Below are 23,840 nucleotides of genomic sequence, written 5' to 3'. Positions count from 1 at the left end.
CAATGCAATACGTTTCAAAGAGTGAATAACTGAGGCTATAAAAAGAAGGGCAATTTCAAAATATTTCTTCTAGACTCAAGTTAAAGGAAATGTGGCGTCTTGCACTATTTATTTGTTAGTGCATCAGTGTGCCCAACTGGGGAAAAAAGAGGATGATATGATAAAATCTGATAATTTTCACTTACTTAGGGAAGGTGGATGGAGGATGAAATGGGAAGGAGAGGAAGGTCTGTCACGTCGGTTGGGATAGCCTCTGAGCAGGATACTGAATTTAGCTGATATTTAATGCCAGCAACAGACTACATATTCCCTATGCTAATATAGGAATGAAAAAAAGAATATCTGGAGCGAGTAACCTGAGTTGCAATGCTTCTACAAGTATTTCTGGAACTACACATACACCTGACGCCAAGGGGTAGACGTAACACCAACCCAGTCTTGAAGAAAATAGACTCACACCAAGTTACACGGCTGCCTTGCTAGTAAAACGTTGCTAATTTTGATGTTAGCCATGCAGTTCGTTTCACCAGGGCTGTACCTTGGCTCCATTTTGTGCAGAGCAACTGCCCAACCCTAAGCCTGCGACTCTTTTCCTCCCATTGACGGCTGACTACAGCCATCTCAATAACGTGGATTTGCGATACTCCCATCAACGTTATGTCAGTGAGCATCTGACCGGATTATTTCAATTGCCTCATCTCCTTTGTAAGCCTTCCCCTCCTTTGTGAGCAAAGGGATCAGGCAGGACTCAAGCTTCTCTTTCAAGGGAAGCTCCACACACAATTTACCCCAACTGGACTTTGCATCACTTAATGCGGCTCTGACTAAAGATTTGATTTAAATGGCTTGTGCCCAACATCTGCTTCCCAGTAACATATACAGGACATCTAAAAAAAAAAAAAAGGGGGGGCGAGGGGAAAGACAGACCACTGAGACCTATAATTAAAGTTCAGTATGCCATAATCCGCATCAGAGCGGTGCAGCACAAGGCTACCAGGTCACATCCATCTCATGGGATGACCCTGCCTGCCCTGCCACCACCCTGTGCATCGACTCCGGTTCAGGCCCGTCCTTCACAAGTTGCCCCTCACATCAAGATGACGTTAATGTGTCTCCACAAGGGAACCTGCAGAAATATCCCAGGCCTTGTATAGCATTAAAAAAGCTGGCAATTAAACACTGGCAGAATTTGAATAAAACCTTAGCTTGAATAAAAGCTAAGAGAGTTATCTGCAGCTACGTGCAATAAGGGTGAATAAGTGACAGGGGTGAGTATGGTCGACGATCTATATAATATATGCTTAAGGTGGATACATTTATATTTGTAGACCGTAACCAGGCCATTGTATTATTATATTGCAGTTTTCTGCACACTACAACAGGATGACAATATTCTTCACATTTAATTGCCTTCCAACTGCATAACAAAGGGGAAAATGCCAGGTCCCAGGCCTAGCGCTTCTGTCGTTATGTTGCTAGGAGTTTTCATCACAGTTTAACACTTGGCTGCAGCAGGGATTTAGTTCTGGGAATTATTTTCTCCATGTCAGCCACCTAGATTAAAGAAAGGTAGCTAGCCATAGAATATTTCAGAGCCAAAGCCGCATTCTTGAAACACACCGATTTATCTTCACCTTGCATATGACACTCAGACTGGGGTCCCTAAAACCCTTCTTCAAATATCTCTCATAAAGGGAATGTTTGCAGTAAAGCACCGCAGCTGGGAATATGGCTAAACTAGTTGTATCAGCTTTTATTTGCTTTCAATTTACAGACGTTGCTATTTTAGTTGCTATTAATTGCAATAATGCAAAAACTTTCTGCCACTACTGAAAGAGATCGATAATAGTAATTAAAAGATTACAATTACAAGGATTCCATGCCTTAATATGTCCTGCACAGATCCCTAAATTTTAAAGGCCACTGGGTCATGTAGTCTTACATTATTAAACAATAGACATAGAACTTCAGAGTTTTCTGTCATTTAAATTTACCTGCTTTCACTTCCAGCCATTGGCTCATGAAAACTAATTTTTGCAGAAAGGATGATCTTTTATACAACTCATTTGAAAACCATCTATTTGGCTATCTGTATGTACTATCCTGACATCTGGTCCCACTCTTACATGGCAATACGGGCCATATCATTTTAGGGCCATGTTTCTGACAGAGATGAGATCAAGCTTCTAGGTTTTGTTTCATTACAAACTCAGAAATTCACGTATCTCAGTGAAAAATCCCAGAAAAGAAAAAAAAAAAAAAAAAAAAAGACACCAGTATTTCTCTAAATAGTCAAACAGAGCCCTCAGCAGCCCTGTATCAGCATGCCTGTACCTGAGTGTGGGTACCTGAGGTCCTTCCAGCTCCAGGCACTCCCAATTGCATGGCTCCATGTGGAGACAAGAGCCAAGCACCTGCACAACACCCTGGTTTCCCTGGGATGTAAATCCGTGCATTTGGTCCCAAAGGGAGTTGTAGAATGGTCTGACCATATCTGAACAAGCAATGAGATCAGCGTCCCCAGGCACACTGTAAACCCATCTGCTGACAATTTCAGCCCAGTGTGACTCTGATAATGGTGTACTTATATGGAATCAAGGGTTACCCATGCTACAAACAACCTTTTGGTAGCCCAGACGGACAGAGGTTGGATATTTACCTCTCTCTAGTAGGCAGAACACATACAAAGGCTAAGCCTTAAGGTAACATAATTCTCTAGCTTCAAAAGTAGGGAGTCATGATTTTAGAAAAACAAGTGACAGTGCATACACTAATGGAAAAAGTTGTTACATACAGCTAAGTACTCAGGGAAAAAATTAGAATCACTACAAGTGACATGGAACTCTTAAGATAAAAATCAAACTTACAGCCTAATAACAATAGGAACTTCAGGTGACCAAAATCTTTGGTATCCAAACACTGTATCTCCCATTACTCCAAACTTATTTTCTTTTTTTTTTTTTAATCTAAAAGAAGAGATAGACAGACATGTACTTTTGGACTAAATCTTAAGTTGTAGAGAACTCTTCTACTTTAAAAAAGAATAAATCAACCTCGTTTCAGAGACTGTGAGCATGAAAGGTCTTCTGTATGGCTTTGGTTTAGCCATAATCTATTCAGTGCAAGTAATGCTTCCCAATTAGAAAAGATGCCATGCATTTTTCTGATTTCTAGGACTATCATCCTACCAATTTTCTTAAATAAAGTACCTATCCCACTAAGGATTCCACTTTCCTCTCTCTCAGTTCATTTTTCTCCGGCCCATTTTACCTTGTTTTCCTACCCTTTCAATACCACTTAGCCACTTAATTCCTCATCCATCACATCAATTTAGATCACTCTCTGCTGTGCAAGGTATATCTCTCTCTCTCATTATCTTACCTTTCCCCCTCCTCGTCATACATCAAAATCCCCCTGGGCTGACTGTAACAGCTTGGCACTGTAACTCCAGACATGGAAACCTACACCTCTGATTCTGCCTCAAATCATCTTAATCCTCCCCAATTCTCAACATATGTGTCATAATCCTTTTCATCATATCCTTCTACTGAGGCTCTACATCAACTCAACAACAAAATAACTTTGATTTGCGATCATGTTTGCCTCGGGTGGGAATTTCACAAGACTCCAGCCTCGGCCTAATATTGTCCATGATGGAAATGACACTGTTCCTACTCCGGCCAAGACTGACTGCATTTGAAGAACTCCAACCCTCAGTGAGAAAACTCACATTTCCTTTTCCCAAATCGCTTTTTTTTTAATCTTTCGATTTATCTCCTTAATTCTGACATTATAAAGTAGCACTCAAGTGCATTAAGGCATCTTATACAATGACTCAGCAGCCTCTGCATGAGAACCTTCAAGCACCTATATCACATACAGTAGTCTACATCTACAAGAGAGAGACACAAACTACACTTCCTTGGCTGTATCCTTCTTTCTGCATGGAAGACCTGCCCATAGGGAGGAAAAGAAACTGCCTGCAATTGTGTCTCCCTCTACTCTAGCTCCTTAACAACTGACAAAAGTGCATTTGATGTGGAAAAGGAGGGATGGAGGAGGGACACTAAAGGGAAATTTGGAAAGTAATTTTTACTCATCTGGCTTTTAGCACTATTCACTCTGATTTGGGTCCATGCTTGGCCACCAGACCAAGAACTCAAATAGCACCAGGACCTGCCCCCAAGGTCTTAACCCCTAAGCTCTGTTTTTCTGTTAACTTCTTCTGAAATGCCACAATCACCAACTTCAATGCTAAAGACAAACGCCCTTATCCAATACCCATGGCCAAGACAAAGAGCTAAAACCTACCAAAATTAAGAGCTAAAAGAACTCTTCTCTCTCCTACTTGCCTTAAGAAGGAAACACTCACCTTCTAATGAAAAATACTCTCCTTTTAATCAATCAGAATATTTCTTCCAAATTAAGCATATCGTTTTACTTATTCTTTACCTATGAACAGTGTTTGATCACACTGCTGTTAGCGGTCCAAAAAGTTAAATCCCAGAAAAGAAGTATCAGTTCAAATAAATGTTAAGAACCAAATGAAGATAAAGAGCATTAATAACTACAACCAAACAGAATATACCGACCATCTCAAAAAACTTAGCTGTCACAAATGAAGACATATCAAACAACAACAACAACCACAAATCTCCCCTGAAATATAGAGAAAAGGGAAAACATAGAGCCACGGAAGAAAGAATGACTGTTTACACACCTGTTTTCAAAATCACTTCAATTCTTTTCAGGCACTAGGGAAAATCACGTTTGGAGGGGCATGAAATCAAGTACATCAGCAGTTATATTCCAATGTCTGCTGGAGGCTCCAGGGCCGTAACATACCATTTCACGAGAAAGAAATGTTACTGTTGCTTCTCTTATTAAAAAAGGAGTTGATATTTCATTTGTTTGGAGGAAAATGATAGCAGATCTAGGATCGCTGGAGCTCATGATACCTTGCTATATTTATTACATCTTGGTTAAAGTTTGCCACTTTAAGTGTGCCCCAATTATAATGCACTATGCCATTGATCCTTTTCACTGTCAAAAATATTGCAAATGGTTTATTTCCCATCTGTATGATAGAGAAAGAGGTTAAATCTGTAATCATTTAAATCTGTGCTGCTTGGGCACAGAAATTTTCTGTTTGTTTTACATATTAAAGCACAAAAATATGAAGATAACGCTGCATTTTTATAAAAATCAGGTTCCGCTTAGTCTGAAATTGCTTCTCTTAAAAATCTGTATTGTATTTACAACCTTGATAATACCACCTCCTTACACAGCCTGACTCCACAACCTGCTTCCAGACGGGCAACCCTCATATGATCTTGAATTTAAGCTGCAAGTATTATCACTTCTGTCACATTTGCTATAAATAAAATGGAACAATGTCAAAAAATGGTACTGGGCACAGAGACAAGGATGGAATTTTAAGGGAGCTCTACAAAATCTGTACCAAAGTCTGTATTAAAAAGTAAGAATGTAGATTTTATATAGTGAGGATCTATAACTGCAGAATTTGAGAATTTATAAAAAAAAAAAAACAACCACCAAACTACACTCAAAGTTGTTCTAGGAAAAAACTGTTAAAATGTTTAAAAATGAACAGAGGTTTTTTCATCTGCCTGTGGCCCTAAAGATAAAAGGCTCTAGCAAAAAAATAAAACAAGTCCTAATGCCATTATAGTTGCATTTTAATAACAAATTTTCTCTACACTGACTTGTGCGTGCATTATTTGTCGTAGTTATTGCTTGTCTTCTCTATTATCTTAGCCTGCAAGCTCAATTTCGTAAATGTTAATACATTTAGCAGTTAAAAAGCTTTAATTCAGTGTCCATTTAAGATATTTATGTTCTCTCTCCTCAAACCGTTCCTAAAATTCCAGCAGTAGCACAAGAACTGTTTAAAAAAACGGAGATTAATCTCCCTCTCAATCAGACATTTAAAAAGACATCACACCAAAAAAAAAAAAAAAAAAAGGAAAATTACAGCATGGTTCAAAAAGTAATCCTAGGGCAGGATTTTAAAAATGCTTATTGAGAGGCATTCTCTACTTTCAGATAAATCAGTAGCAAATTTGCCACCAGCTTCAGCCAGAGCAGATAGAGAGTTTTGATTATTTATGTCAGGCCATACTAGTCTGCCCCGCAATGGGGTAGGACTGCTTGAAGGCAATCACTGGATCTGAGCTGGAAAGCGAGGCTGTGGCAGGGAGACATCCCAAATGGTCCAATTTGACATGGACGTGTAACAATGCTTTTGGATGATGAGCAAGTGATTCTAAAACCCACATCCATTAATGTACATATCCAGACATGGTACTGAAGTCATAAGACACCTCTTCTCCAACACGGGAACGCCACATACATGAAGCCCAGCAGTTTAAGGCCTTCCCTGTGTATTTGCACACAGCTTCAGTTGCCTCTTATTGCTGCCAGATGCCTGGGAGCATGCTCCTAAATGAATTCCTAATCAAAACAATCCTTTTGAGGACGACTACAATCACTTACCTCATCCACGTTCTCAAAGGCATTGATGATGTCATACGGTAAACAGGACAGAAGATCAATCACAAACCACGTTTTCAGGTAGTTCATCCTTATGAGTTTGGGATCAGATATAACCTCACCACCAGGGCCAACAAAGGTTGTATGAAAGTTCAAAACAATGTCAACCAGAAAAATAACGTCCACGACACTGTCCAGCACAAGCCAGGCAATGTTGTTCTGTTTTGTCTTGAAGGAGACATTATATGGAACCATAATTGCTGTGTAGAAGGTTAGAATTAAGATGACCCAGTCCCAAGTGGTCTTAAAAGCACAATAGTGTAGTATAATGTGTGGTGGAGTCTTTGGAGCTTCTTGCTTGTACTGAGGAAGAATATCAGATCCCAGCTGGAGAACCTGCAAAAAAGCAAATGTTATGGTTTTCAGTTAATATGATCCAATAAGGGGTCTTACGGATTTCTGTAAGGAGCAGCACAAAGACGGGACTGTGTTCATGGGACACTGCAAGTCAACCCACAGTTTCTAAATTATCTGATTTATTAAGAATGTGTGGAGGCAGCTACCACTCAATGAATAGGAGCGGCAGAGAAGCTAAGGATATTCTTGCAAAAGGGTGATCTTTGCAGATGGACTGAGGTGAAACCATGCCAATAGCAAGGGCAGGGAGGCTCCATAAACAGGTTGTGGTTACTGCCACACCAGTTTATGCTCTGCAATTATGAACATGAGTATTCATTCATATTTGGAAGTGTTTCAAGACTAATCCTTCATGCCTGACCTCTTTTTTAAACCACCGTTGAGCAAGGACAATACCCTATGAAAGGTAAACCAGACTTCAGCCTTGGTGGCTGACCTCCTAAAATGAAGCATTGCATGCACAATTTCTCCCCTAACACCCTGGCAGTATCACGCTTCTTTCTCATTTTCCTCCAAAAGTTGCTGCTCTCACAAGCTCAATATCACTAGTGGGTTCTCTTTTATTTCTTGTAATTACTTTTCTTTTCTTTTTTGCATATGACTATAATCTTCTGTATGCGCACTTTTGTAAAATGTGAAACTGGAAGCATTGCAAATGTCACTTAAGACATTCCGCCCAGCTAATCTAATTACCTCTTATCTCGGTCCAACACAAGAAACAAAAGCACAAAGGAACGCACAGCGTGGCAATATAATGCACTGACAACTGAGAGAGTCATGTGTATTTTGGAACTAATAACTCCTTTTACATTTGGGGATCTCAAGTCTGTATGGGATAAAATAAATAATTCCAGCAACTTTAAAACTCATTTTAGCCCTACACCTGTCCCATATTGGAGCTGATGCACCATATTTGCAGGGACAGTTGGATTGCAAGTAGCAGTCCCGTATGTGTAAAAATGATCCAATGCAGGATGCTTCCTCAATGAAGAGGAGTAAATGGCTCTGAATAAACAGCACAACAAATAAGAATATGAACTCAAGTACTCAAGTAACGGATTCTCCATTAATTCTTTGCAGTCTTATTTTTAATAAGAGAAAGCTGTTGCTGCGATCAGACAGTAAGAGTCTGGCTCTACTGAAAATCTGTTCTTCAGAAATCACCAAGGGACAACCACAGCAGCCTCTCTCACCCTGTGTTGATGGATGTGGCTTCCCAACATGTCTAATCTGGCCCAATGTCAGGCTGTACTCTGAACTCTGATGGGATACAAACCTGCTTCTGCCTACCTGTTCCCAGCCTCCCTAAGGTCAGATTTAGCAATCACGACCTGTAAGGAAAGTCAGTTAAACCGATAAGGTGAAAAACTAACTTATTGTTACATTAGTTAGCCATTTGTTTTCTACAGAGTCAGCTGAGTTGCATAAATCTATCCTGTGACCATAAAACCACTAGACTCCACTACACAGGCAGCAGTGAAAGTGCAGCGGAGACCTCCAGGAGACCATGGCTGCTAAGAGCCTGGAATCATACCAGCTTCAGTGTAACACAAAGCCATGTGTTGAGCTCCAGCTGAACAGCAACACGCACCAAGTGGTGTGGCCCCAATGGCACTCATGAGAGGCCCTCACAGATGCCAACCCCCTGGTGAGACCCATAAAAATATCAGCCTCCAGGTGTTCCTTCCCCTGGGACCAGGACAAGACTCACTAACAGCACTCCTGTAACCACCCAATGGGCAAGGTTCATCTAGCCACTGTGTCACACTGAACTCGCTGGTGGAACCATGGGTCCTTCCCTGGAATAGATGCAATAATCGATACATTCTGTTTTTTTCACAGCAGCCTCTGTGAAAATCCATGAAACTTACTCAATGCCAAAATCGTTCCCTGCATTTAACACACCATTTTGTCTTTGACAATCTGGTTGTTATCTCTTTGGATTCATCTGTGGTCAACACTTTACTGTCATGATAAATCAGGACTGGGACTTCTTTCCTTGGTTTCTCCAGACCTACTTGTTCCCTGCCTTGCTCACTGGGGCAGGAGCTGGAAACAGCCTCACTATAGTTGGAATAATAAGCTACTTAGGGCTCAAGCCGAATGCGATGAACATATGCTTGATAGTTCCCTATGTCTCTGGTGGTGTAGTGCTTAGGAGCTCCCATGATACTGTAAAAGCATAATTATTATTCTTAACATAATATCACGCTGAGTTTGACATGGTGAGTGGGTGGCAAGTGGCTGTGGAGACCACTGAACTATAATGATTATTTCTTTCATGCTGCATGAATTTTTAATTTTAAACCACTAAAGAATACACAATATCTTGTTAGTCAGCTGCACTCATCACAGACTCTCTGAATTATTCTTGTATACAACTAATCAAGATGGCTGATAACTCTTAAGCCTGACAAAGGTGGGCAGTACGTTCTGCAAGGGATAAGCTGCGATGATAATGCTCCTCCTCAGACACAGCAGAATGGAAAACGGGGCCTGTACAGCGGTGGTGTACCTCTACTCAGTCTGCATTCCTCACAGCACTTTGCCTACAAAGCACTTTGCAGCTCTAAATGACTTGTAAGAGAGACGACTGCACACCCTCCAAGCAACCTGTTCCCGAGTACAACCTTCTCCCACCTTTTCCTGAGTATAACCTTCTCCCTTACGTGAGCTTTTCCTGCTGCCTGATCTACATCTTCCTTACTGTGACTGCATGTCATTTCTTTTTCTCTAGCTATAGTGGTCTTGGTGAACAATTTCCTCCCTCATTCTATGCGACTGCTTTAGACTTATTTGAATATTGTTACCATATCTTCTCCAGTCTTCCCTTCTCTAGACTAAGCCAATAATGGATATAACTGGATTTACAGAACACTGAAATGTCATTAATTAGAAAAGCAAGATGTGAGAGTAACTCATCAGTCATACAAGCTATTGGTATGGGATAATTCAAGGGAAAACAGCACACTGCCAACAACTGAAAACTGTGGGTTTCCATTCTGACTTCAATTTAAGTAGAGTTTTTATTATCAAAGTCCACTAAAACCAGAAAGGAAACAAAACAAAAGAGCCACACATTTCAAGCTGATACCAGTTCTTAGCATTGAACCCAGGGCAAGCTCTCTGGCACAAGATGGCTAGGGCTGTCATTTTCTGTAGCCCATATATTTTGACCATATATTTTTGACCCACGTATTTTTTATTACCAATGGACATGAAGATGAAAGCAGTACCTCTGTTTCATCAGTTAACCTGAAGGCATTCACTTGTTGCACCATCTGCACTGTTAAGGAGATGTTTGCAACCTGCCAAAGAGTTCATTCCATCAGTTCTGAAGAAAAAAAAATGATGCGAAAAATACTGCAGGAATGACTTTGCGAGAAAGTCAAGATTAAGGTATATATGTAGTCAATGTGGCTGTACAACCCCAGGGACCCAGACAGGGATACTTCCAAAGAGGTTTCTCAAACAATCCCATTTCCCCAGGAGAGTAAGCAACCATCCACAGGGCTCAAGAACATCAAGTCTGGTTCCATGTCACTGTGAGACAGCACGGAGAGGAGCACACTGCGCACTCCAAGTTAAGCAACAACCAGCAAACTGAGAATTGCATGCACAGAAATAGGGCCATGTAAGTAAAAGTGACCTGTGGAGACTGTTTTCAGAACTGAAAGAGCATGACCTGTCCCAGAAACGCGGGCTTGGCACATAGTGCTGCTTTAGGATGAGCAGAGGGGAGGCTGAAAAAAGTCAGAGTTGGGAAATGTTTTCCTCCAAGAATATTATTTATTAATGGGAATTAGGGTTTTCTTTCCCCCCATCTCTTCCTGCCTCACGAAGGGAGCAGGCAAGTGTCTGTCCCACTTACTTCAGCTAACCGGGAGTGTTTGTGCACCACCTCAGCCTTGTTCATGGGCGTCAGCTGCTGCAGGACGCTCCGGCTGTTCGTCAGGGCCCGCGTCAACCGAGCAAACTTTGTCCAACCTGCGGGAAAGAAGGAAATCGTGTCAGAAGTACTCAGACCTCATTCGTCGCTAGTAAATCTCCTTTGCGTTTACTGATACTAAGGCTCAGACTTGAATAGTTTCTCTAAATTGCTGCACAGAGCAGTTTCAGGCTCCAGGCTTAAAGACCTTGCAAAAGAGGAAAAATACCGCTGCTTCAAGGCAACCACGTGTAAATCTGAGTAAAATCAAAATGCTCTGGCTTGTTCTTTCTTCTGCCTTTTGCAGACATTGTGTTAGAGGGATCACATTGTGCTTTCAGCCTTCTGGGGAGTTACTCTGCTGCTAAAATCTAATTCTAAACCACTGAAGTTAATGCAAAGGCTTCCCAAATCTGCAAATCCTGCTGAAGTAAATCCTTCCCAGCTACAGAAAGGCTCCTGCTGATTCAGAGCTGCTGGAGCAGCCCCAAAAGTCTGATCCTTAGGTCTTTACTGTTTCTTGCCCCAACTAGACTTCAGGGACAAAACTAAAACTTAAAAAAAAATAAAATAAAAAAATCAGCAAAATTCAGAGCTGCATCAACAGCAATGCTTCAGACGAAAAAAAAAGACTCGTTAAGACTTTAAAGACAGATTAAGCACTAATTTTAAATGGCATTAAGAAATACATGTAGCTGTTAACCTAATGATAAACAGCTGCCGTAATGGTAGCTTGAGGCCTGCACACAAGGCCAGCCCCGGGGAATTTTTTCTGCAGCATTCAGAAAGGCGCGATCCCAGTTTGCTACTGACAGCAGCACTGACCCGGAACGTGTCATCAAGTCACTCCTGCTGGAAAAACACCCCTATGTGACAGCTGGCGCGGATGCGTCAACAGACAAGGTAGATCGGCGGTAGCAAAGAAAACGCCAGGGGTTTAAGCACTGTAGCACCTTGGTGGTAAGCAGGAAAATGGAAAATTTAGATATCTGCAGCAAGGAATTGCCACCTTGCCTCCTAATGAAGGAGATGCTACACATCCAGTTTAGCCAGGTACAACCTGATATTTTACTACACGGGTGGTAAAATATCAAAAAAGTTATGGACAGGAAACGGGTTCAGGAGAACGTGTTACTTTTATTTAACTTGAATGCTGAGTAGGTGAAAATTGGGGGAAATGTCACATCTGAGAAACGAAACGCAACGTTTCTATGTTAGCTAGGTTTATTTTTAAATGCCTGTTGTCTGATAGGAGTCAGGGACTTGGAAATTTAAGGGAAGCCCTGGGGTAGATAAAATGAAGAACAGAGAACAGATGAGACAATAAAACTTCACGAAAAAAATAATTTACAGTTTGGCTTTGCAATTTACTGCATATGTATCCCGTTCACACAAATGTAAAACCATTGTTCATCTTCTAGCATTCAAAACAGATCTAAGTATCATGATACACCACCAGCACAGTACAAACAATTTGTGTCTGGCTATTAATATATGACCTCAAAAATGCACTGCAAAAAAAGTAAAAAATAGAAGTATTTTATTAACTTTTCAAATCTAAACCTTAAATGTGACCTTTGGATATGCCTCATGCTCATCGAGCTTACAGGGATATTCAATTAGGAACATGCACTTTCTGTTTTAAACAAGGTCAAAAGAGACTATAGTGATCCGAGTATGAACTATTAATGTCTAGAAAAAATTCTTGTGGTTTTCTTTTTCCTAGTTGTCTATAAAACTGCAGCAAGGAGAAAGAACTCAGAACTGCTCTTTATCTTTCTCAGCTAGCGATTTCAAAGACCAAGTGAGCATGGTGAGAGTGTTGCGACAGCTCTGCTCGGCATTTCTTGTAATTGCTGGAGGCCACAGTACATCCAGACAGCTTTTGGCACACTGCAACCATGCTGCAAGACCCAGAGAAAAAGAGCAGCTCTCCTCCGGGAAGTGGTCACCCACCTCCAGACCCTGTGCAAGTACATACACACACATCACACACTCACTGTCTTCTTCCCCTGGAAAGACACTTCCCTCTGGTCCATGGAGATGGATTTGGGCCAGTCCTCAAGCTTTACTTTGTCACCCTGCCCCACAAAGCTGGTAAGAGAGTGATGGAAAGGTGCTCAGCAAAGCCAAAACCACCACATCCAAACCTGGACTTAGTCCCCAACGCCCTCATTTGTCACACCTCAGCTTTGTCAGCTACTCCAACTCTGACAGCAACCTCCTGAAGTTCAACAAGGAGAAGTACAAAGTCCTGCACCTGGGGAGGAACAACCCCGTACACCAATTTATGACGGGAACGACCCAGATGGAAAGCTGCTTGGCAGAAAAGGACCTGGCTGTCCTGGTGGACCAGGCTGAACATGAGCCAACAACATGCCCACGCTGCAAAGAAGGCAAACGGTAGTGTTGGCTGTATTAGATAAAGTATTGCCAGCAGGTCAAGGAAGTTCCTTCCCCTCTACTCAGCACTGGTGAGGCCAGTTCTGGGCTCCCCAGTACAAGGGAGACATGGACATACTGAACAGGTTCTGACAAAGGGCCACAAAGATGATTAAGGGATTGGAGCATCTCTACTTCGAGGAAAGGCTGAGAGCTATGACTGTTCAGCCTGGAGAAGAGAAGGCTTGCGGGAGTGGATCTTATTATGCATATAAATACCTGAAGGGAGGATTCAAAGAAGACAGAGCCAGGCTCTTTCCAGTGGTGCCCAGTGACAGGACCAGATGCAATGGGCACAAAATGAAACACATGAGGTTCTGTCTAAACATCAGAAAACACCTTTTTACTGTGATGGTGACCAAGCACTGGCACAGGTTGCCCAGAGAGCTTGTGGAGTCTTCTTCCTTGGAGATATTCAAAAGCCATATGGACGTGGTCCTGGGCAACTGACCACAGGGGGCCCTGCTTGAGCAGGGAGTTTGGACAAGATGACCTCCAGAGGTCCCTTCCAACCCCAAACATTCTGTGATTCTGTGACCTTTCTGATGGCCGATGGTTAATGATTCAAGGATTACTTTATTTTCTGAGGTTTAGGGCATTGAACTGTACAGTGATTAGATGCGGATTTGGAGAAGAGTCAGGGGCTAGCAATGATAGGAGATGGCTTCATGTAGCAATCCTTTCCCATGGTACTTCACAGGCTGAGAGATCCCACTCAGAAAAACATGGGGTTTAAAAATTTGTCTCCTTTTATAAAGCAAAACTGGTAAGAAATCCCTTGTCATCATCTTAGGTAAGAAAAACATCTCTTCTGCATTAACCACAAATATAGAAAGCCTGGGAAAGTTGGGAAAGATGTACCACAAGGAGCTGGAGGGGTACAACACATACCAAACAACAGCAATCCTTTTGCTGTTGTAAAAATAAAAAGAATGGAAGAACTACGACTTTTTGAGATACTCCTTTTCCACCTTGGTGAGATCATCAATGTCAGGTGAAAGAAAGAAGCCACACATTTTAGCATTCAGAGTTACCGCTCTGCTCATCTGGTCTGACCTCTTCTTTTCATGGGGCAAACCATTTCATCGTGTCCTTTCTCCACCGAGACCAAAGCTCTGTTTTGTGCTAGAGCAGACCTTTTGCAAAAACCCTTCCAGCCTCATTTAGAGACCTCACATTTTCACATTTCTTTCAGCCCTGTGAAGCCCGTGATTCTGGATGTTGGAAGTACAGAATACGCTAACATGACTTTTTTCTAATTCAGCACAAATTGCAGCATTATTCTGCCTGCTCCAATGTATCCATCTGCAATAGTGTGAAACCAACTTCTTTTGTTTCCTATTTACAACCCAAGAGAATTAAAAACATAGCAACAGCAAGATGCTGGGTTATGAGTGGGAAGGTGAAAATGTATACAGGCTGCCTTGTGTCTGAAATAATCTATACAGGGTACATTTCTCTGTTTCTTGACCTTGTTGTAGACTAGATAAGTTCAGAATTTTATTTAAAACTAATGTGTATTTTTAAATAGACCAGGAAAAATTTGCATAGCTGCCTACTGCTGTCAATGTTTCTTCAAAGGATTCTGTCCTTTCTTTTCCTCTATAGACACAAAGCTTGAAAAGAATGATAATTTTATCCCATATATTAATGACCGCCTGTCCTCATAGATATTTTCAGTGTGGAAGGAGTAAAGGAGCGGCACAAATAGCAGGTGCAAGAGGGGAAAAAAAAAACAAACCTACTCATGAGAAAAAGCAACACTTCTGATGCTTTCTTCAGCTCAGCTGGATTGTGTCTGTCTTCCACAGCACCACTTGAAAAATAATACCCTGAACTTGCACCACTGCACTCAAGTTCTTAGGAACAAAGGTACCATCATCAGATCATACACCAGATCAGGCCAGCAGCTGCTGCTCCTTACAAGTTAAACTGGGTATTTCAGAGGAAGATGTTAATGACCTCAAATGGAAAATTCTGGAATAACATATAATAATTGTTTCCCCTGATTCTCTTTAATTACTTTCTGATTCACGGATAAAACTGGAAGAATGTATACCCCTGATTAAAAAAACAAAACAAAACAAAAACAACCTCATGATCTGCATTCATTCTCATGATCCAAAACATTGAGTGCACCCTCAGTAAGTTTGCAGACGACACCAAGTTGGGCAGGAGTGTTGATCTGCCTGAGGGTAGGAAGGCTCTACAGAGGGTTATCAAACGTTAGAACAGGCTGCCCAGGGAAGTGATTGAGTCACCATCCCTGAAGGCATTTTAAAGATGTGTAGATGTGGTATTGAGGGACAGGGTTTAGTGGTGGGCTTGGCAGTGTTAGGTTAACGCTTGGACTTGATGATCTTAAAAGTATTTTTCAACCTAAACAATTCTATGATCAGAAGACAGAAACAGAAGCCTAGCAAAATATTTCCCTGATCCTATCCATTACTCAAACTAAAAGTTTTGCATTCACAAGAAACTGAAGATGCGGATTTAACAACTCCATCCAGTTACAAAAACAGGACACGAAGGCAGCAAGCTTGCTGATAGACATGAACTAAACTAGTCTCTGACTTGGCCCAGCCGTAATGTTGTCCTTCCAAGTACGCAGCTTCTTCTTCCTCCATGTGTTTTAGTCACAATTAAGTAATTTACATCCACAAAATATTCTCCACGTCCCTCGCACTAATTAGGACTGCCAATTTGACAGCCCTCAGACTATGGGGCTAATTGAGCTGGGGAAGACTTGGTGGAGTACTTCACACAACAGCTGAACGCAAGGTTTTTCTGAAGAAAGAAAGGAAAAGGAGCACTAAATTAATTTAAAATAAATAAATTAGTATTTCTGTCAAACTTCAGCTGCTACGACATGAGTTGAAGCTGTTAACATTGTGCCAGGATACTCAAGGGAGTGCAGGAGCACGGAAGGGAGGTAGGCAACTGTCAAGCAAAGCAGGCAGAGCACCTGAACACCACCTCAGAGGGGGAAAAACTTTCTAGATGGTTCTAAGATGCTCACTCAGCCACTCGCTAGATTCACACACCACTACAGAAATTATGTCGTGTCTAAGGGAGAAACAGTATTTCCAGCTTTCTTGTCAATGACCCCATATGTAGGGAGGATACCTTGTAGAGAGCTAATATAAGTTTAGCCCCTTAGAACTTAATCCTATCATCCCTCCATCATCAGAAAGTCTAAACTATCTTACGTGAAACCTCTCACTCACTATAGCAGGTGCCTTTCCATCAGCTACTACTCCAACAAGAGCAGCATTATGCCCACACATCTTTCTTCCTGAGATCCTGAATCAATCATTGTGTTTTATCCTGGACAGCTGGGATGGGAACAGCTCTGCAGCAGCTGCTCCCCTAACAGCTCCGCTCCAACACCGTACTCACTGGCTACTCTGTGTTCAGGCACCTTCTGCAAAATGCACTCCTGCATTGCTATAGGGACCTCTCCCTGCCCTTCTGGTCGCCAGTCTCCTTCCCATTAATGTACCCTGCAGATCAGTTCAGTAAACAAACACTCTCATCCATCTCCAACCCCCGCTCCTCTTCTCTGCTGCCTTCTCTGAGTACGGAGAAATGTCATCCAGGTCGAAGATGCTGTTGCAATAGCGGAGCATAAAAAGGATGAGAGTAAAAGCTGTCCAAAGAAAGTGCAGCAAAGGAGGCTTCCCCGAGTGATGCCCGAAGTGATGGGACAGAATAACTGTTTCCTAATGGCTATCTGGAGACAAAATCTTTAAATCCCTCTGATTCCTCTCAAGGTCACAAAGCAAGCAGAGAATTGGTTAGACTCCACCCAAAACTACGAGCATCCTGAAGAAGCTCCCACATGCCCCGAGGAGCAACTCCTGGTGCCTGTCACACACGGACACTCCTGCCAAGGGGCTGGGTCAGACCCGGGCTGTTCCCTCTGCCGGGGAAGAAGTCCCTGAGCAAGGACAGGCTAACGAGAAAAAAAAAACTTGGGCTCTTTTGCTCTTCTAGTGCTTAAGCCACCTTCCCTGTACAAACCTCAGCACTCAACAGCCTACCCATCGCCTTCAAAGATAACAGCAAATATTTTCAAATGTAAGTATTTGCAAGTGAGAAAACCCTTCAAATTCTCCCCATCACTTAATTAGCATTTGAAAATTTGCAGTCTTCTTTATTGGATTTGTGTACCGGTCAGATTTCGCCACCTAGCTAGCAGCCACACCGCCAAAAAATAATTAAAACCTCTAATTCATGAACTATATTGTTTTAAAGCTAAATTCATACATCAGTCTTTACGAAGAGTTTAAAAATCGCAAGTCAAGATGTTAATGTTCTTTATAGTGCCCTTGCTCTGAAAAATCTAGACATGACTAGTTTGCCCTAATAAAACATTAGTGTAGCTCTGCTGGGTTGCAATTAACCTTTTTGTCAAGGTTTGTCTGGCCTTAAAAGGATCAGAAATACTGATGGCTTTTAAATCAGCATAACAGGCAACTGTTCAATACCTTAGACTGCAGTGAAAACACTAGGGTTAAGAATGATATTCTGTGTAAAAAACAACTGCAGAGGGTAATTACAGCAATGCTCATGTTGATTCCTGCCTGCAGGAATATAAGGAGCACTTCCAGACCATGGAAAGGTTGTTCTCCTCTTGCTGTGAAGCACGAAACAGTAAATATACAGAATGCTTAAATAATATATACTTTGTGACTTACCCACAAACGCAAAGAGCAAGCACCGCTCAGAGTTAGGCAGTATGGAATTCAATTGACAACATGGATCATCCTTTTCCATTAACTGTTAGCATCTACAATTCTCAACTATTTCTAGACGTTCAGACAGTAAAATCATTACAATGGCTGGCTGTTTGCTCTTTATTGCAGGTAAAATATGGCTGAAAGAGCTCATTGTCTCTTCGAAAAACTTAATCATCCTGGTTTTGCTTTATTAGAGAGAGGGGAATAAATGGGATTCCTGAAAAAATAGAATAATAGTCAAACAAAGCTCAATCACTCCCATGATGCGGCAAAACTATTTACCGACTGAAGAACCCCAGCGTCTACTCAAACGTAATTCAAAATACTAGGATAAATTTCCCAATTTGAAATTCTGTGTGTTCCACTGTCTGATAATGCACTGCACTTTTGGGATAATTTTTACATCTGACCTCTGTTCTTGCTCAGTGTTGTATTCCCAGTTACCATCCACCCACTGCAACTACTGGGGAGCTCAAAATGGATGAGGAATCAATGGGTAATCTTGGGCGTATCACCTTACCTCTCTGAGCTTCAGTTTCTTCTCCTTAAAATGAAAATAATGCTAATGACCTACTTTGCAAGCCATTTTGAGATCTACTGATGAAAAGTGCTTAGATTTATACACCATTGGACTACATTTGTTATACAATGTATTTTTAAATCTAATTCTGACATAGCCATAAATTTACAGTGCAAAACTTCTTAAATTTCATGTTTCTGCAACTCAAGCTAAATTTTATACACACACACAGGGCCACCAAGGATAAGTATAGAAAAACAACTGCAAATTTTGGGAAGAAAACAAAAACAAACAAACAAAAAGACTAAGTAGTGTAAATGTCAGTCAACTGGCTTTCAAGACTTTGCCAGATAGCGAAATGGTGCCATTCAATGGTCAAGGAAAAAGGACTACAGCAGCCAAAGGCTAAGGGTCAAAAGAAAGGCAACTGCTAGAAATGAAAAGGCAGTATACAATAAAGCACAGAGGGATGGGAAGAAAGGGAGCAAGTAAGTATGTGAATGAGAAATTATGGCTTATGAGAATGGACATGGAAAGTTAAAGACATATGGGAAAAATCCTTCTCTGGCCAGATTTTTTAAAGTAACAATGCAGGTTTAAAAGAACTCCCGAAGTAGGACTAAAAGACTTTCTGCACCCATATGCAGAAAGGGCAAACAGGTTTCTCAGCTTAATCTCAGTGCCAGGCAAAATGAGAGAAAAGCTGATCTGAGTTTCAACATGTTTAATAAAAAAGAAAAGGAACGGAACATAATGAATGGCTGTCAATACAGAATGATGTAAAATGCTCCACAACGTTAATTTCATTATTTGATAAGAGTATAAATTTGGTTCAGGAACACAGCCAAACGCCTTGACAGAACAAGCTGCAAGCCAAATGCAACAGCCGGCCGGAGCCACAGGATACATGTGATGTACACTGGAGGGGCAGGAGCCGGGGCAGCTCCCTGTACCAGTGCACTCTTGCTGGGGCTGGACTGGGCAGCAACGTGGACCATCGCCCTGATGACAGCCCCAGCAGCTGCCCCTGGTTTGCTCCCGCCTGCAGCCAAGGACCCTCCTCCCAACAGCTCCCAAATCAGCACAGCCAGTGCTCATCCCATACCACCACCTTATCCTGGTTCTGCATTTGAATCACCTGAGAGCCACACGTTGGCCAAATCCTCTTGTACAGTAATCTTCACTGAACTGACACGGTGTGACACTCTCAACAGAATATTGAGACTACGCAGTTCAGTAAATTTGAGGTTAAATGTATGAAGAACTTGCTACCTGGCATATATCCAACAAGGAGTAGTGGAAAATAGCAAAAAATTATTACTGAGAGCCTTCTGGACCCCAGTGGACAGGTCCCCTTCTATTCAGTGCTTTTCTCTATGGTTTGAAAGGCATTATAAAATGACCGATAAAATGCCCAGATGACAGGAAGATTAGAGGAATGCCAAACAGTCGTGAAGGCAGTCGCGCAGGATGATGTGCTTGATAACTGGGCATGTGCCACTAAAATGCATTTTAAATGGAAATCAGATATCTAGGCAAAAGCAATGCAAATTGTACCTCCAGCACAGGAAAGGGAAACGTCCCTACCAAAGAACAGTTCTGAAAGGGATCCACAGGTCTTAGTAGATGAGCAATTCAGCATGTGTTTTGCTTTGGCAAAAGGTCACCTACTCCTGGGATATACAACAGTAAGAGTTAGGCTTGGAGAGGCTGAGCAATGGGCAATATTGAGGAGTTAGCGGTGAACCCATCTGGCTACAGTAACGGCTGCAGAAACTTATTCGGGACCTGGGAGGCTGAAATCCATGCCACCACGGCTTCATCCCTACTGCTGCCAATGAGCTGCATTAAAGTGCAGCTAAAATGTCTGTATATCTGCCATCATCAGACCTCCAAATTCAGGCTAGACAGAGGTTTAAGGAGCTCAATTCATTTACTTTATCAAAAGAAGGTGGCGTGATGACTTGATATATAAGTGCCTTAATGGGACATTTTTAGTACAGTGGAAAAAACGCATAAGAAGGTGCCACTGCAAGAAGCTGAAGCTAGGTTAATTTAAATATGATTCTTTTTTAAAGCCAAAAGTGCAATCAAAAAGCAAGAAAAATATGAAGGAATGTGGTGTATCCTCAGTCTCTTCAGACTTCTAAATTAATACCGGATGTTTGTCTGGAGGGGATGGTTTAGTTCCACACAAGTTCACGGGTTCAGCAGAGGAGTAACTCAGTGAAATGTAATGGCCTGTGATATACAGATTAGACTCTTAAACTCTCTAACTCTACTATATTTATACTTATTATTTTATACATGGCTTATGAGCGTTCAGTTTTCTACATAGAAAGTGTATCCATCTACAAACAGTTACTGCTTTAAAGATCAACTTCCAGTTTAATTTAATCTCTCACAGGGTTAGATTTGATTTCAATGGGATTTCTTTTTCATTGTGCATTAAACTTCCAGAAATTTACAGACAGCTAACGTGCATTGTGGGTTGCTGATAGAGCGCACAAAGGCCTCAAAAGGCAATATCAGATTTAGAAAAGCATTTGATTTCTGTGAAGGAAACTAAACAGCCCTGGATATGGAAATTCCCTCTTCTTCATCGTGGTGGGTCTCTGACAGCAGCAAAGCAAGAAGCAGGGCGGGGAGGGGAGGAATGACACCAGAAATAGGGCCTCAGAGCGTCACCCCTAGGAGCGAGGAAACAACTACTTGATTGTTCAGCTTTTGCGGTGTCTGCTAAAGTGCCACCAGCATGTCACTGGAGACAATAACAGGGAAGCTTATCCTGCAGCAACAGGAACAAAGCGACCTCAGAAGGACTTCCTGGTTACTAGCAAGCTGTGCCCATCCAAAATGGATGGTTTCAAATACCAAGAGACTGTATCTTAGCATCATTCCTCTGAGTTGTCTACTCTTGGCACTGGAAGCCCACCTGGCATCCTGACAAATGACCACTTCTCTTGTCATCCCCCTCAAAGTCCTCTCTCAAGGCCCAAGTGTCCCTGCACGCTGCACTCTAGACCCAGGGGAGAATGGAGAGATGGAGGTGATCTCCTTGGTGCCTGAAGGCACTGGGGGGTGAAACTCTGCAGATCAGAGCGATAGCAAGCAGCACCAGAACAAGTGGGTCTCTATAGTAGCAAGACCCTTCTTATTACAGCCATGGAAAAGTGCAATAAAAACATGGTAAGGATATCCAAATTGCGACCTCTTAAATTACTGTTATGGATTACTGTCAAGGTGATGTATTCAACAGGGTACACTGTGCTTCAGCTAAAGGTAGAAACCTCATTTTCATGTTCTAATCCCTCCACCCACTTCTTCTATTATCACCAGGATTGATACCCCCTCAAGCAAAAAAGTTCCCGTGTGCAACTAGTTATATATGCTTAATAACTTGCACTTATTAAAGATAAAAAAGGATCAGAATTATAGGCTTAGCAAGGATTAGCAAGCATAAGTGCGTATTTCTGCAACTACTACACTTTTTATAGCCCTGTCACACTCCGAGATAGAGTTGTATCATTATATAGAGTTATATAACCGTAAAGAGTTATATCACTGGAAGCATTACGGCATTGTCCCAGACAGTCTTGATTATCAAAGTCTGGCTCTAGCAAGTGAAAAAACCCCAACTTCAGGATACCGCTGTGCCATCTCCTGATCCCATCTGTTAACAGCACATGGTCCTGAGTTGTAGGGGCCTCATTAACACATCTTTGCATCCTAATTCAGCATCCCATCAGTATTCCAGTAGTCACCAGACCTTCCCAATCACCTCCGGCAGGTGACAAGCCTGATATTTCACTCAAAAGAGACTCAAGATAGCCAGTGAGAATCCTAGCCAAAAAACCTTCCAATTTTACCTAGAGGCCACACTTTTTTTCTCTGATGAAAACAAAGGGAATAAAGCCATTACGTAACTAGGTGAAACTCCACTATTAGCCAAAAACCACTGGTCTTTTTTCTATCCTTAAACTTTCACTTCAATATAATCTACACCACTCCTGGCATCAAATGGTGTTAATATTTTAAGTGGCCCTTTTAATAGTTAGGGTCCAGAAAAATGGCTTCATTTTTTTCCTGACAAATAAATATAAGATTATTACCACTGTGTGTCTTTAGAGAGAGTGAAAGTCTTCAGATGTTTTTAAAAGACCATTGGGTAAAGACAGAATAAAAGCACAGCAAGCTGATAAAAGCATCCAACTGTGACCCTACAACGGTAAAAACATTAAAAAAAAACATTCTTTGGATTTTATTCTGTGGAAGAAAATACATAATACGATCTTTCATATGCTTGTAAGGGCCTTCCACCTCTGCTGTGTAAGGCATTCAGCCAGGGCACCTGGGGATCTGACCCTCCACCACCACAGGTAGGACCTATTGCTTGGTACTGAATCCAGATGACACAAACGTTCGTATTACCAAAGAGGAGCAGAGAAGAAAAGAAAGAGAGACCAGGCAAACACAGCACAGCTACGGAAAAATAAGGATTGGAAATATGGCACTGGAAAATAAGGCACTGTCCCAGTGACGACCAAGTGTGTCCATCATCTCCTGCAACACTTCCTGCTCCATCACTAATTCTCGTGCCTCTTCTTCCACACTGCCACCATCCACAGCTCATCCAGCCACCAAATTAGGAACTGGGGCACTAGAAACTATAAATCAAGTCAAGAGAGGGTGTTCTCCTATCCACCAGACCTGCACAATTGCTGGTGGCATCTTCACACAGGAGTGACCATGTCAAGTAGGTGGCTGATGTTTCCTTCCATTACCATTTTCACTGCTTCTACTTAAGATGCTGGAGGCTTTTATACTTTTGCATGGTTAGACACTTTTCAAGTAATTTTCCATTTACAAGGATACAACCGTACTTTTTGCTCACTGTTACACTGCTATACATCATAGGTCTCCTGCACATCGCTCAGTGATAATAAATACCAGCATGGGTAACAAGAAAACAAGTCAGTCAAATCTTTGGTGTCGAACTGCCTGTACCCTCTCAGAAAACAAGGGGTTTGATCTTTGCCACTATATTTTATTACAGGAAGGTAGCTTTAACAATTCTATGATTCTATGATTAAATATCCCTTTTTTCCAGTCTTGCTTTCAGTCCAGTAAGTTTCAACAGCTTTCTGGACTGCAACAAATTCACAGTCTCCTGGGTGACCTGGGAAAATTTTTCATTACTTTTACTCCCTTCTGCAAGCAAAGCCCCCTCCTCCTCCTCCTCCTCTTCCTTTCTGACAACATTAGCACACAGCAAACA

General features: G+C 41.7%; 1 protein-coding gene across 1 annotated transcript in view; it reads right to left on the bottom strand.

Annotated features, from left to right (window-relative positions):
* Window positions 1–23,840, bottom strand: part of KCNH5 (potassium voltage-gated channel subfamily H member 5) — a 165,632-nt gene that overhangs the window by 113,239 nt on the left and 28,553 nt on the right. The window contains exons 5-6 of the mRNA XM_063333555.1: window positions 10,802–10,917; window positions 6,517–6,909 (exon numbers count right to left, since the gene is read on the bottom strand). Of these exons, the coding sequence (XP_063189625.1) occupies window positions 6,517–6,909; window positions 10,802–10,917 (509 nt within the window). The remainder of the gene's footprint in view (window positions 1–6,516; window positions 6,910–10,801; window positions 10,918–23,840) is intronic.

Source organism: Chroicocephalus ridibundus, chromosome 4 (assembly GCF_963924245.1).
Source record: "Chroicocephalus ridibundus chromosome 4, bChrRid1.1, whole genome shotgun sequence".
NCBI lineage: Eukaryota > Metazoa > Chordata > Aves > Charadriiformes > Laridae > Chroicocephalus > Chroicocephalus ridibundus.
The sequence above is the reverse complement of the archived record's forward strand: the minus strand, read 5'-3'. Positions and strand labels throughout refer to the sequence as shown.